This window comes from Aulonocara sp. 'chitande type north' Nkhata Bay, linkage group LG1 (genome assembly GCF_057382095.1).
Source record: "Aulonocara sp. 'chitande type north' Nkhata Bay isolate Kocher_YH1m ecotype deep benthic linkage group LG1, A_spYH_male_GT1.1, whole genome shotgun sequence".
NCBI classification, from domain to species: Eukaryota; Metazoa; Chordata; class Actinopteri; order Cichliformes; family Cichlidae; genus Aulonocara; species Aulonocara sp. 'chitande type north' Nkhata Bay.
The window spans coordinates 18959657-18974789 of record NC_141344.1 but is presented as its reverse complement, the minus strand read 5'-3'; the positions used below and the strand labels follow the sequence as shown (position 1 = coordinate 18974789).

Genomic DNA, 15133 nt, shown 5'->3' with positions numbered 1-15133 from the left:
CTGAGGGAAACTACATGGGAAGCTGAGTACCTGCTTGGCCTCCTCCAAAGATGTCTGCAGCTTGCTTATTTCCTTCTCGTACTGCTCCTTCATTTTATCCAGCTCCTGATCATGAGCGGCCACCTCTTCCTTCAAAGCTCCTTTCAGAGCCGTTAGCTCCCTTTCTCGCCTCCTCAGCACCTCCTCCTGTTCCTCTTTGGCTAGGATAGCTTCCTGCATTTCTACCTTGAGCTGCATCATCTCCTATGGAAAATGCAGACATTTTGACAACTTTAGTCCAGAATTTGCAGAAGAAAAAAAAAAAGCTTTCAGCAACTATAATGTCAATGTGATCATTTTAGCTACAATGTAAAGAATTTAGGAAATCAGTGATAGGTTAATTGCTATACAGGCTGCGTTTAGATCTTTTGAATATTACGTGAAACAGGAACTTAAAGGCTTAAATCTTCTATATTGTTTTATGAATAAAGTTAATTAACCCTAATGCAACCCCCCCCCCCAAAAAAACGCAAGAACAATAAACATTTATTTTTCTTTCTATAACAAAGGGCACTGTGGCTCACCACCATAAGCATGTCTTTCTCTCCATCAGCAGCAGACTTCTTGGCTGAGTCGAGTTCATCATGCATCTCTGACAGCTGGTCCTGCAGGTCTCTGATCTCTGTCTGATGTTGCTCCCTTTCCATTTTCACCTGGAAAAGCCTAACAAACCATTCAACATGTCACAGCATGGTACAGGTCCTTTTCATACACTGCACACATGTACAAACATACCCATGCATCTGCGCCTTAATTCATGTACAAATGGCATCAAATGTGGTTGAGCTGAATGTAACGCCTCTAGAGCACACTCGTTAAAATGAATAACTGTATGATTGAAAACCAATAATTTCTAATCTGCTTCTTCATCTCTGAGGCAGAGGATGATAAGTGATGTGAGACACCTTAAACAAAAACCACACAGTAATAAATTGATAAAGACTGGCCTCAAATGCAACATGCTATAATTTTTACAAATTATTTATTCATTTATTTTTTTAAAAGGTAACATACTGATTCAAGAGTAGACGGCATAAACAGAAATGTCCCTGATTGATTTGCAGCTGGAAATAAGGCTCAATTAATTTTAAAGAAAAGAGTCAGAGGAGTAAAGACTTCTTTGGTACTCTTCAAGCTGAAAAGCACAGCTAAGCTGAAGCTACAGATAATAAACTGAAGAACAAGGAAATGATAATTAAAGATCCTGAATTCACAGAACAAAACATTATGATAAAAGGACCAACACAGACACAGGAAGAAATTAAAGAAAAAAGCTCAGTTTTCAACAGCATGAAATTCTCATGAAGTGTTACACAAATTAAAAACACAAAACCATTGGCTCGAAGATTGGCAACTTTGCTACAATTTCCTTTTCAACCATGCAGAGCTCAAAACAAAACAAGGAAGCTATGAATAGTGGCGACACTCTGTACTTGAATGACTGTGAAAACAATTACACGAAAAGCAGTTTGGAACGGGACAGTTAGTGCTGTGATTGAATGGTAAATGAGTCACCAGGCACACAGGAATATAGAGGGTAAAAGATAAACCTACCAAACTCATGGGGACACAAAGAGTTGTACTACAACACAGAGGTACTGATATGGTAACCACAGTAACTATCAACAGTCTGGGCCGTTTCAACAACAGATCTCCATTACTGTTACTTAAATCACACTTTTGATACACCTGAAAAAAGGAGGTGCTTCACCCACTGGCTTTGAGTATGTTCCCAACTACCCATGTGGGGGCTTCATAGCTAGTCATTAGAAACCAGTACTGCAGCAATACAAACAAAATGCCACCACATGCACTTCCAGTTTTAATCACTTAAGGACAAAAAACAACAAGAATCCAGTATGTGTGGGTTACGGGGGTGCATTCGTCCCTATGGCATTGGCAGCTTACACTTTGGGAAAGTCACCATCAATACTGAAAGGTTTAAAGAGGTGTTTGAGCAATACATGCTCAAATCCAGATCACTTTTGGGTTTGTTTATTTTTTTAGTCAAGTCCTTGCGGATTTCAGCAAGACAATGCTAAACCACATATTGCATCTATTACAACGGCATGGCTTCATAGTAGAAGAGTCCAGGTGCTGAACCTGCTGCCCTGCAGGTCGAAAGTCCAGATCATCAACTGAAACATTTGGTGTATCATGAAATGGAAAATGGACTGCTGAGCAAAAGTTCTGAAACTTGTGTCCTCAGTTCACAGATGTTTTCACAGACTGATGTTAAAAGAAGCTACACAGCTGTAAACATGGCCCTGTCCCAACTTTTTAAAGATGTGTTTCTGCCATTTATTAAAAATTACCTTTTTTTAATTTCTTAAGGTGAAACATTTTGTCATTTTTTTCATCACTGTGTTGGACTGCAGCTGATGATGGTAGACTTTGATTTGGTGATCCACTGAAAGCTGTGGGATCACTCTTACCAGAACCAGCAGCAGGTGGAGAATCAATAGTCTACCATCACAAGCTGCAATCCAACACGGTGAAGTCAGAGTTCATCTGCAGGATGAGAGAGTCACTGGAGAGGCAGCTGACAAAAAAAATACCCATTTATCTATTTGAAATTAACTGCTTATAAAATATTTTATTTAATACGCCTCTTAAGGAGGCAATTTGCAACTCCTTTACACTTACTCTTCCACTGTGGTCTGTAGGTCAGCTTCTGTTTTGGCATGTTTTTCCTTCAGGTGCTTGTACTCTTCCATGCTCTGCTGTATCTTCTCCTGCAGCTCCTTTAAATCTGCAGCCGTCCTTTTGTCAGCCTGATTTTTCTGTAAGTAAAAATGACAAGGTTATTACAGCTTGTGTGTTTAAGTAGAGACACGCATCTAGTCTTTTACATTTCTTAAACTAAGCTTTAGCATTTGAAATGAACATTTTTATTTATTGTTTGCTGAAAGTAAGTTTGAGGATTCAGCGTTTTTTGATTACAGGACGTGTTTTAAGTATAGCAAGCAGTGCCATTGATATACCATCAGCATATCAATGGCACATATTTTACCCCAAAGTCAACGCCTGGCCAACACTATCCATATTTGATTATTTAGCTTCTTATTTAATTCCTTACCTAACAGATCAACTAAATAATGAGTTTTCAAGGGAGTAGCCTATTTGTTGCATTATTCTGTTAGCCTTTGTACTACGCTTAGTCAATGCTACACCCAAACACTAGTCTTTAAATTCAGCTAGTTGAACAGTAATCCTGTAAAGCTCCTTTTCAGCCAAACCCTTGATTAAAGGATATTCTCAAATAACAACAAGTTAAGCAATAAAACCAACACAAACAAGCTGGTCATAGAGACAGTCGCACTGTTCTTACCATGCTTCGTTCCTCTAGTTCTCTTTTCAGTTCAGACATTTCTTTCTCCAGTTCAGCATTTTGCTCCTGCAGAGCTTTGGTCTGAGCAGCAAGATCCTGGGCCTGGAGAAAACAAACAATTTAGAGGTGCTCATTTCTTATTAATCCATTACAAATACAAATGGAGACTAGGTCTTTGGACAGTAGTACCCTGATAAATTAAATAATCTTCGGGTAACAGTAAACAGCTTTGGTGTTAACATCTCATGAAATCACACAATATTTAATCATCAATCGCCTTAAATAAAAATGAATTTTAATAATGAAACCAGTCTGGCTAATCTCCCACCCATTTAATGGTAGACAGACTAAAGAATTAAGCTGGTGCTGCTCTTTTACTCCACCCCAATCACCACCAATTGTGATATAAAGATGCATAAAGATGACATCTTGTTTGACATCTCGTTGGCATTTAACACTGTAACTGTAGACTGCCACTGTGCACAAGCAGAATGACATAAAATGGCCTTACTTTGTTGTCGCCTTGCGCACTTGCTGTGGCCCGAGACTTCAATGTCTGTATCTTCTCAAACACAACGTTGACCTTTTTCTTCGTCATCTCATCATTATCATTGCTCCTGCAGACGTGCACACAGACAGTTGCGTTAAAACACTCTGCTTATCAAAGGTTTCAAAAACTTTATTTCAATGTTGTGGCGGCCAGAAGTTAATCCCAGATTGTTCTGGGAAAACAGTAGCTTATTCCCCTCCTTAGAAGGGGAGAGAAAGGATCATGCTGCCTGGAAGTGACACCTCACAGCACAAACAGCGCCATTATAGCCATCCAATAAACTGTTAGACACATAAACACAATCCAAATAGGCAGTGTATTTTATTTTCGGAACTACATTGGTATATAAAATGCAGCTATATAAATATATACATTTCAGTTTTTTCTATTATATATTTAAAAAATGGCTACAAGGGCTAAGAGATCTCACCATTCCTACTCCAATAAAAAACGCAAGTAAATTTCTGTAGTCAGGTCTAAGTTTCGTTTATTTTAGATAGTAAATGGACCAGCACTTACACAGCACTTTTCTACCCTACCTGAGAACTCAAAGCGCTTTATATAACATGCCTCAGTCACCCATTCACACAGGCCTGGCTCTGCCTCCTGAGCTACAGCCACCCGCCCAAATAATATAATAATTACTGAAACAAAAGATGGTGATGAGAAAGAAGCTAGGATTTACAGTATTGGGTAGAAGGACAACCACACCCACAACGTTTCTACACCAGCCCTATTATTTTCAAATGTCTTTAAAAACTAACAGACTAACCCATTGTTCTAAATAGTAAAAAAAACATCAATTTCCTCCAACTTCAACTTCTCCTAAGTTTAAAAAGCAGCTTGGTCCTCGGCGTTGAACAATGCCCATTTCTGAGATCATCAACAGATGTCTGAAGGCCCAACGATCAGGGGATTTTCTAAAGTCACAGAAGAACATTTAATCCTTTAGTTCGGGTGAAAACATAAAATCAACAAAACTGAAGTTGCGCCATTTTCACTTGACAGCAGCGATAGATTATTTCAATAAATGGTGAGACTGACACTGAAAGCCAAACCCCTTAAATCTCCCCTCTCCTCATACACATGATTTTCATTAAACCGTTATAACCCCTGTTGCTGCATGTTTTTCTTCTGGGCCTTGGGAATGTAGTTCAATTTCAGCCCCTGCACTTCCATCTGTGCTTCCTTTCATTTGTCCTGTGGCTCCTGACCTGTTGCCCGACACACCCAAACAGCTTCCTGTTCGACTTCTACAATACCCCGATTCAATAACACATCCAGAAACTGTAGTGATTGTATTAACTGTAACTTTCTCCATGAAATTGTTACTGATGACAGTATTAACTGTTTAACTACTGAAAGACTCGCTGGTATCCATAGCCTAAATGCAAACTCGATGTAATTTTTTTCGAGACAGATCGTCTCCTCTACAGAAAGACAGGATTTTATTCATTATTTCACACTACACAAAGAACAAAGCTGACTAAAAGTGGGATTCTGCAGGAAAACAAATTCCAGACAACTGGATCGCTCACAGCCTGGATGGGAGGGTACGAAGACCACATTCCTTCGTTTTTATCACAAACAGTCCAGCTCAGATAAAAAAGGCACATTAATTTACTTCCACAGAACGGTTTCTTACTTTGTGTGAACAACACTCAGTTCTTGAGTCAAGATGTTTTCACAATATCTGGTCACATTTTGTATGGGAAAAAGTTCAGACTTACCCATCTTTAAGGTAATTGAACAAAATCTGTTTTGCTGTCTCTTCATTTGTTTGTTGTGACAGCTCCTGCTGACCTTTCAGGAGATCAGGTGTTGCCTGGATATGTTAGGAAGAGAGAGTGAGATCTTAACAAAATAAAAGAGAGGAACACTTCTCTCATAGATCATATTTTGAAAAATGCTACTTTAAATTAAAACGAAACATAACTTAAAACAAACAAATGTAGGATGCAGTGATAATGGTCTGACATTTTACCTGCACGTCCGCGTCTGTCCCGGGTTTTTTGTTTGCTAAAGAAGATGGCCTGGATAATGACGATGACAGTGATGATGTCAAAACCTTTTCACTTTCCTCACTCGCTTTAATCTTAAACGATAGAGAAGAGGACTGAGTCTGAGGGTTTTTGTAACCCTGTATAGAGCCAACACCTTTAGAAATGGTGTTCTGTGGGGAGCCAGGTGCACTGGTGGCATGAGATCTGGAATCAACGTGATCTAAAAGCCAGGAGTCCTGACTTCCAGCTGATTTCTGCATCCTCAGCTGTGAGGGAAGCAGGACATGCTCCTTGGATGTGCCTTGATGTAGCTCCGTGTAGCTAGAGCTATTTTGCAGGCCGAGGGCGCTATCAACACTCCGTGAGCGCTTCCTGTCCTCTGGATTGATCCTGTTTCTGCGCCCCGCCCTGCCTCTGCGTTGAGTGCCATCTTTGCCGTCAAACTTCTCAATGAGCTCATCAACACCGGGTATAGAGCCTGTGTCAATATCTCTGCCTGAACCAGGCATAAAAGGGATGTAGCGACGATTCTCGTGACGGTTTATGGTGTCTGCATAAAGGGCCTCCATTTGTTCATCCATTGGCGTCTTAGAGGTGGAAGATGAGGAGGAGTGGCGGGAACGGGAAGAAGGCTGAAGAATTGGCTCGCTGGAATCAGTCCTGCGCAGGGGAAGGACATCAGGCTCACGAGGGGTGCGCTCAAGGCTGGAGGTGGCACTGCTCCTAGGGCTCGACACAGTGGAGGGCTGAGGCTGGGCTGGAGGAACTGGTTGATGTGGAGTTTTAGAGGTCAGCTTGGGATGAGCTGGATTCAGGGTGGTAAGAGGAGCTTTGATCTGTGGCTGAGACAGTTGTGACTGTGGCCTGCTCTGAGGCTGAGTGAGCTGTGGCTTCAGCTTAGGAAAGCCTGCCTCATTCACACTCTGGGATGTAGGTTGTCTGTTCTCAAGCGGCGTGGCATCTTTTTTCCGGTCAAGGCTTGATGCCCTACGGTGAGATGCTGCAGACCTTGGGGACCAACTCTGGGGCTGGCTCCCAGTGTCAGGCCTTGAAGGAAGGCTGTTGAAACCCTCAAGGTTCAGGGAGTTGGTCTCTGGATCATACGGCTGTAGTATCTCAGGGTGCTTCTGGAAGTTCAGAAGGGAGGATGGTTTCTTTCCTTGGGATTCTGTGACACCATTTTGGGGACCAGTATAATGCAACATCTTCTGAGTCCTGTACTCCACAAAGGGGCTGTTAGATTCAGCCTCTTTGCCACGTCTAAAGTCATACTCATCGTAGCTGTTGATAAAAGAGTCTTCTGTGTCGATGTAGCCATTACCTCTGGGGTCCATATAAGTGTGGGGACCCCCATCCTGGTTGTTGAGAACCACAAATGGGTGTCCATCTATACCTTGGACTCGGATGCTGAGACCATATGTTCCAGCTCCATTACTTTGTGGCTTGGAAGGGCGGGATGGCTGAGCGTAGCCCCGCTGTGGTCCACTGCTAGGAATGCCAGACACTCTGTATGACTCCATCAGGAATGCAGAAGGAAAATAAATCCCTCTCCCTGGATCAACTGGCCCACCTCTGCAAGGAGAAGATTTAGAAGCACTGGATTAGTCAGAGATGAGATGCTACATAATTCAGCGACATCAACAAACATTCCTTAGATGTACTTTCAGCCAATAATGAAACTTTATTGTTCTAGCTTTCATTTTCCCTTCTTGTCTTGCATTCCTTCTATTCTACTTGTTTCGCAGGAGAGACCTTTGTGTCAAACTACTCAAGTAATGTGCTCTAACCAAATGAAGACAGTGCCCTCCCCTTGTGTTGCCTGTAACATCTCAGAAACCATAATATCCCTCAAGAGATGAGTCAACTTCTGCCACATTCTTTAACAACAGAAACAGCCAGGTACTGTTTAGCAAGGCCTCACAAGTGTGTGACTAACAGGTATGATATAACGAAATGACTGTTTACCATGCTTGACAAAGACTATGCCTTTCTCTTCACCTGCTAAAAGGTATCATCATGAATATGAATGAGTTAAACCAGGGAAACATCTCAAAGCTGTCATGTCTAAATAACTTCAGCAGGTGTTGGGTTCAGTTCTCTGTCTGTGTGCACAAACGGCACAGGTGAGCCTTGTAAATGACACTGTTAATTGCAGCCCTGGGAAAAGTCATGAAAAGCGGGCAACAAAATGTTATCGAGCCCTTTTCTGTCACATGCATAATAACTACAGGTCTGTCAAAGCTGACAGATTTGCAGCTAGACCGTGAGAGCGCAGCTGGCAATAAATATCAAACTGTGTACAAATATTAAAAGTGAGCCACCCGGTGTTTTTCAGGGAAGCCAGTGGAGACAAAGCCATCAGCAGCCACCATGTGCTTTTCACTGGACAATGGCCTTTCAATGTGTTCCTGTTTGTCTTGCTGATAGCATCCTTTTCTGATGTTACAATACAAAGATGGACAGAGGTGGGCCTGGAAGGAGGACACTGATAAGACTGACAAGAAAGGGCAAAAGCAGGATGTATCACATAAGTGTGAAATGGGTCAAGACAGACTTATGGACACAGATAATCATTTTGAAAACATAGTACTATGAGGGGTTTCATGGCAATGCACCTGTAAATTTGGCTGTTTTACATGTCTATTTTCAGGTTTTTCTAATTTGCTAGAAAGTGGATATTGCAGCAAAATGGTGGATTCCTCCCTGGTTTACCTTACCAGATGAACAGAGCTAGCTAAGGTAGTTCAACCATCTGCCTCCTGGATGCCTTACTTTGGAGGTTTTCCAGGCATGCCTAGCTAGGGGGAGACCCTGGGTAAAACAAAGAACTCCTTGGGGAGATTTTACATGTCCTTTTAAATTGCTCTTAAGTGGGTCAGATCAGTGTAACTACTCTTTAATAATATATGAAATAACACACTTCCTTTGAGATCTTCCAATATTGTACTATTCTACTGCAGTAACTCAAAGAAACCAGTAACCAACTTTGTCCTGTAATTTAAAAAAAGTGAAAAACAGGAACCTTTATTTGATGGAATACTAATTTAAAAAAAAAAAAAAAACATTTGCTGGTTAATCTGTCTCCTACTAATTTTGTCAATGTCTTTCATTAAGAATAATTTAAAACTTCATTAAAAGAAAGTTAAGTCCTAAATGTATGCCCTCTGTCTTTACAGTTTACACATTCACTGAAGCCAGTGGGACCAACTGGAGCCTCCAATGGGCCAGTACTGGTGTGTTTGACATTCCTAGTATATGTCACGCAGCCTAGGAGTATCTCGGGATCCCCCAGGAGGAAATGGATAACACTGCTAAGGAAGAGGAAGTCAGTAATACCCTGCTCAGCCCACTGCCACTACCTTCAGATAAGCGGGCGGGCGGACGGACGGACAGACGGACAGACAGACAGACAGACAGGCCAAAAGAGACATTCATCTCTGGTTATCTTATCTGGCAGGAGATTTTAAACTAAGGCATTTAGCTGAGCTTGAAAAACCACCCTGATCCCCACGTATTTCTTCACTGATCAAATGTGTAAATGCCCCCCCACCACCACACACACAAATACACACCTGCCATATAAGGCATGAAACAACAGCTACCTGGGAAGCATTTAACTTAATGAAACTAAATAAAATCTTGCCTTATAAACAGCCAAAGTTTCCACCATGAAATACTGCAAGAAACTTTTGTGGGCCACTCCTAGCAAACCACGAAGATGATTCAACTCCAGTTTGTTTCCACCAGACTAATGACATGATGTTCCAATTAGCCAGAATTACTCAGTTTCACACGCAAACGGGAGGAGAGAAAGGCTGAGGTAAGGTGTCCTGTCAGGGAGGATGAGCCAGATTAAAGCCTGAGACGACACAATAGACCCTTTTATGCTCAGTGTATGTATCTAGCACACAAGGGCTCCAACAAGTGTGTTACTTTTTCCTCCCATTGTGTTTTTCACTCCAAAAAGGAGGAAACTCTCAGTGAGCTGCCTCACTGTCCTACACAGGGTCGGTGCTTCCTTCAATGACCCCTGTGCTGCCTGTGATGTCCATCCAGAGTGCAAGTTAGGATGCAAGCGAGGGTGAAGTGCAAAAAATTGTCTTTTTCTGTGTCAACACCTGTAGCCACTCACATATCAAAACACCTAAATCCAGATGGGACCAAACTTTGGAAAAAGTTGGAAACAAACCTGCCTGTGAGGGTTTAAACGGTGGGAAACTATTATTAGGTTACGTAACATGAATGGGAGTTCACTAATCTCTAGCGGCAGGTACAGTAGAAGCAACGTGACCTTACAGGAGCAATTGTAAACATAAGTCAGATAAAAAACAGTTAATTGGATGCAGATCTGAGAACTGAAATCATACAGTAGCTCGTTAGCCAAAGTGAAGAGGTAGCGCTTTGATTTGACGCAGTTTCTCGTTATTTGGCTGCTGAGTGCAACAGGTGGCAGAAACACATCACCATCTTCAAATTTTACTTCACCTATTTCTCACCTGTACCACTCACCTGAAGTAAACGAGCTGTGTAGAAAAATAAGCGGCCCTTCTATTCGTTTAATTTTTTTCTCCTCCGGCTGAGTTTAACGGCTGTTAAAGAGTCTCGCGCACAGGACAGTTACTGATAGCTAGTTAGTTACTCACCGGCGTCGTTGCTCTCGCTTGCTCACTTATCCCAGGTTTGGAAAAAAAGTTTTCTTCGAGCGGTTTTAAAAGCTAAACTCTTTTGCAAAGTGCCCGCGCCGCACTTTGCTAATTTATTTGGTCCTGAGTTGTTTTCTGAGAGTGAGTGAGAACCGTTTCAGAAGGACGTTCTGAGCCTCCGGGCCGCTCCGCCTCCTCAAACAAGCGCACTTTACCCGCCCACCCACTCAAAAGCAGTCCGCTGGTCCTGGAGCAGATCTCACACAGACTACCCCCGAACTCCCAGGCCCCACTCAGTTTGGACCGACTCGGCTCGGTTCAGCTCGGTTTTTAGAAGCTCCTGCACTAGCGGGGAGTATTGTAGCCAGAGGTGACACCTGACAAATAATTAATTCATAAATTTTTCCTTCTTATTAACTCCTTGTAGTTCAAAAATGTGTTTGACATGTAGTGTAACACAATAAAAGTTTGTACATTTCTATTAATTTCTAAAACAAACTAAAAGTTTTGTGACTCCTGGGAAAACTTCCCACGTTACATAATGTACGCATAAATCCAATTTGTAAGTGAATGTCTTTAAAAACCGAGAGCGTCATCTAGTGGATGGTAAGCTCACCTGACTGCACCTAAACGCATCACCAGAAAGTCAACAATGAGTATCTCAGAGAGTGATTTAAAAGGCATGAGCTAGTTATTATGCTGAGCAGATATGCTAGAAAAATGCTGATGATTGTGGGGAGTGTATACTGTTTGTGTGCAGCCTCTGTGATGGTGAGCATGCTCTTAGTGGGGGGTGCCAATGGCACTGTGCAACTATAAACGACAGCAGGATTACAGTCAGTGTCAGTGATCCTGAGGTGCTGTGCTTGATGCTCAGTTTCCATCATAAACAGTCACCTGTAGCAAGCAAGTGTAGCCACATGCTAGACAAATAGTATTAAACAAGCCACAGAAGAAGATGCGAATAATAATCATCAAGTTTGCTTCTTATTTCTCAGGCTGTTTTAAAATTTATGGAACAAATGACCTTTAAAACAATCAAGAGATAATGTAAAGCTGAAGATCTCCAGTGTATTTGAGGCTTAAATGCTATTGTACTGAAATGTTTTATGGATATAATCTTCATCGTCACTTAAGATAATGAAGATTACATTGAGAGCAGTCTAATTTTAGAAAAACACATGTTTAATATTTATTTATGAAAGAAATAAACGTTGCAACTTTGAAAGGTACTTGAAACCACATTATGTAAATTTAATATAACATAAATACACAGGAACCATGTTTAGTTTAAATATTACTAACGTCGGTCGATCAGTTAGATGTGACCAGTACCCATCTAACTGATATTTTCTTTGGGCCTAATCAATGCCATGAACTTCAAATAACAGCTGTCATACAAATCAGAGTGGCATTAAAGTGAGTGCTGCTTAAAGCACCCCCAGCCTCTCTTTTCAGTGCATCCATGCTGCTCCTGAGTGGCAGGAGAAAGAAACGGTGCATTCACTTGTCTTTTTATAGATCTTGCCACTGCAGTGTAAACTTCATTAAACCAGGGGCCTAGCTTCCCCTTCGCCTTTGTAGTGGCCCACTGTTTATATTTTTGTCCGCAGAGACCACGCGGCACCGCAGCCTTTAATCTGAGCCACTGTGTTGGGTTACAGCCGCACACAATGGGAGCTCTGTTCTCCGCTGAGGTGCCACAGCTGGGACCTCTGGGCATGCTCAGTGCACACCTCAGTCTTATCCCAATTATACAATAAGGGGGTCTGCAGGTTTTCCAGGGGCAGGTCAGCCCAACTGACCTGTAGCAGCAATTGTGGAGATGCATTTTATTTTTTTGATTTCATCTTTTCACAGTCACCGAGCCATTGTGGGAATTTTATTTTAAATATTTAATTGTTAAATTATTCCTAAAATATCCACATTAAATAAAACTATTCACAGTTTTTTAAAAACACTTCTGTTTCAAATGCCAGTTTTGGATCCATTAGCGTTCCCACATATTTATATTCATCAGCTAATCTTTTCCTTGCTGCTATCTGGACTTGGATCTCCATTTAAAAATGTACACACAAATATCTAATGAGCCAATCAATGGTAGTATAATGGTGTGGGTGATGTTTTCTTTTTGGTACCTCAGCCCAGCTGAGCATCTTTAAACACCATAGCCTACTTGAGTATTGTTGCTGACCATCTCCATCCCTTTGTGACCACACTGTAGCCATCTTCTGATGGTTGTTCCCAGCAGGGTAAGACACCATGTCACAAAGCTATGATCATCAGAAACTGTTTTTTTTTTAATATGACAAGGAGTTTGTTGTACTCAAATGGCCTCCATGATCACCAGATCTCAATCCAACAGAGCACCTTTGGTATGTGGTGCAACAGGAGATTCTCATCATGATAAGCAGAAACTGTGTGATGCTGTCAAGTCAACATGGACCAAAAACTCAGAGGTTTCCAGCAGCTTGTTGAATGTATGCCATGAAAAATTAAGACAGAAGGCAAAAGGTGTCCAACTGGGTACTGGCAGGGTGTACCTAATAAAGTGCCTTGCCCATGCTACTTTCTGGATCTGATTTCACTGTATTACTGACACTCTTGCTTCCCAGCTTTGGTGTGTAGATAACTAACTACACCATCAGTGCACATCTGGCAGGTTACGGTGGGTGCACAAATGTCAGGTAGGTCATTAACACACAGACACACAGGTGAACCTCATCAAGCTTCACCCTGTCTTACTGCTCCTCATAAAGATGTTGTCCCTGGATTCCTTACTGAGGGAATCTGATACTAAAAAGACAAACTGTGGAAGTTACCAGACTTCTTGTGTCTAATTCAGAACCCTGGAGCTTTTTTGTGGCCTTCTTAATATAAAACAAGGACTAGGTATTTTATCCATCACTCTAAACTGCTTCAAAAATGGATCTCTGTGCAGCTGGTGTGGGCAGGAGGAGCAGTACATTGTTGTTTTGAGTACATGTAAAAGTAATCTTTGAAATTACTTTTGTGCTGTCGTATTTGTTTTCCACACTTTATGCCTAAAACTTCCATTATTGACAGATAAGCACTTGCTTTGTGTCTCTGTGAAATGTCTGAATATCATATCCTGTTCTCCTCACTATGTTGAAATGGTCAAAAAGCCTTGAATCTTAAAGAGCTGAGATTAGAAAGTGAAACAGAAGACAAGAGGCCTGTTCAGTGCAGCGTGCATCCTGAAAGTGGCAGAGAGGCGGATGATCTTACTGTTAGAGCAGGAGGAGCAGCAGGCTCTTTGGTTGAGATTCAAGGATGTGAGCCAAGGACTTTCTGTCAGCTGGCTCAGCCAGCAGCCATGACAGGAAGTCAGCCTTCAGACATGGTGGTCCCACTCCTACAGAAAACATGCACACCCACGACCACCACCACCAGAGCTCAGCACAGTCACACGCTCCGTTTATCCCTGCGAGGAATGCTGGAAGGCCACCGCGCATCACTGAGCTCACCGCAGACAGAACGGCAGTCAGCACTTTTGTCACCTCAGTCTGACGAATGACTCGAGATCAGACCTCTCAGGACGCAATGAGCGGTCTCCATGCTTACATCTGCACGGAGATAATTCTGCGCAGATGTACAGGCTCTGAGATTTACAGCACAGCAACAATCTTCCAGGTTCAGAGCAGTATTTTCACAACGCTTTTGGGATTCATTAACTTCAGTCACAGCACAAGTAGCAGATTGAGTACGGCAGGTTACAGAGAGAGACACTTCCACCAAAGCCATTTATTAAAAAACTGTTTAGGTTTGTGCTTTTCAACATGACTGTGGAAGTTCAATTTCAGTGCTGGGTGGGTCATTTTGTTTTGTGTCAAAATATAAGACAATTTATTCAAATATTATTTAACCTCCTAGGACCTGGCGTCCACATATGTGGACATCACATTTTGGGTTGTCTGGACCTAAAAACACAAATTTGTCTCTACAAGAGCCTGATATCCACTTACGAGGACATTATCCTGCCACTGTTCTATCAAAATTTAAAACAAATGTCCTCATATGTGGATCTCATTTTTGTCAGAAACACAAATCAGGTCAAAAAATTAATCTGGCAATTCTTTGTTTTTACATTCATGAGGTCCCAATATGCCCAAATATCAAAGAGAAATTAAAAATGCATGCCATGGAAGAGTTCAGGTCTTAGGAGGTTAAGGCACGAGGATCTGTCTCTATACTGCATAAATGAACTTGCAAAAAAGAAAAAGTAGGAGCACAGCACATATACAGTACGCTGCTATCACACTTTATTAAAAATAGAAACATATATTCATAGTACTTTTCATACAGACTACAATGGTCCACTGGTATTACTTTCAAAAAAGAGTTACATACTATAAAACACTCATTTGGCCTAAATCCACTGTAGAAATGTCTCAAAAACAAAATAACAAAAACGATAAGGAAGTCTAAATGAATCCCATTGTTTCAGAGCTCTTCCTTCCTGTGCGTTAAAACACAACAAAGGTTATGGAAAGGTGGAAAAATGTAAATATGGAGAGGAAGATGAGCGAAATAAATGCACATACGA

At 41.6% G+C, this 15133-nt stretch overlaps 1 protein-coding gene across 3 annotated transcripts in view; it reads right to left on the bottom strand.

Annotated features, from left to right (window-relative positions):
* The window catches only part of cgnl1 (cingulin-like 1), a 33189-nt gene extending 22423 nt beyond the window's left edge, over positions 1-10766 (bottom strand). The window contains exons 1-8 of one of the 3 annotated variants that reach the window (XM_086287020.1): positions 10567-10766; positions 5905-7495; positions 5651-5745; positions 3882-3987; positions 3371-3472; positions 2686-2822; positions 564-702; positions 31-243 (exon numbers count right to left, since the gene is read on the bottom strand). In XM_086287020.1, coding sequence (XP_086143146.1) covers positions 31-243; positions 564-702; positions 2686-2822; positions 3371-3472; positions 3882-3987; positions 5651-5745; positions 5905-7443 — 2331 coding nt within the window. In that variant the 5' untranslated portion in view covers positions 7444-7495; positions 10567-10766. Of the gene's footprint in view, positions 1-30; positions 244-563; positions 703-2685; positions 2823-3370; positions 3473-3881; positions 3988-5650; positions 5746-5904; positions 7496-10419; positions 10546-10566 lie in introns of those variants that run through there. The other 2 variants (XM_086287029.1, XM_086287038.1) reach the window with 2 other exon arrangements.
* Between the last annotated feature and the right edge of the window lie 4367 nt (positions 10767-15133).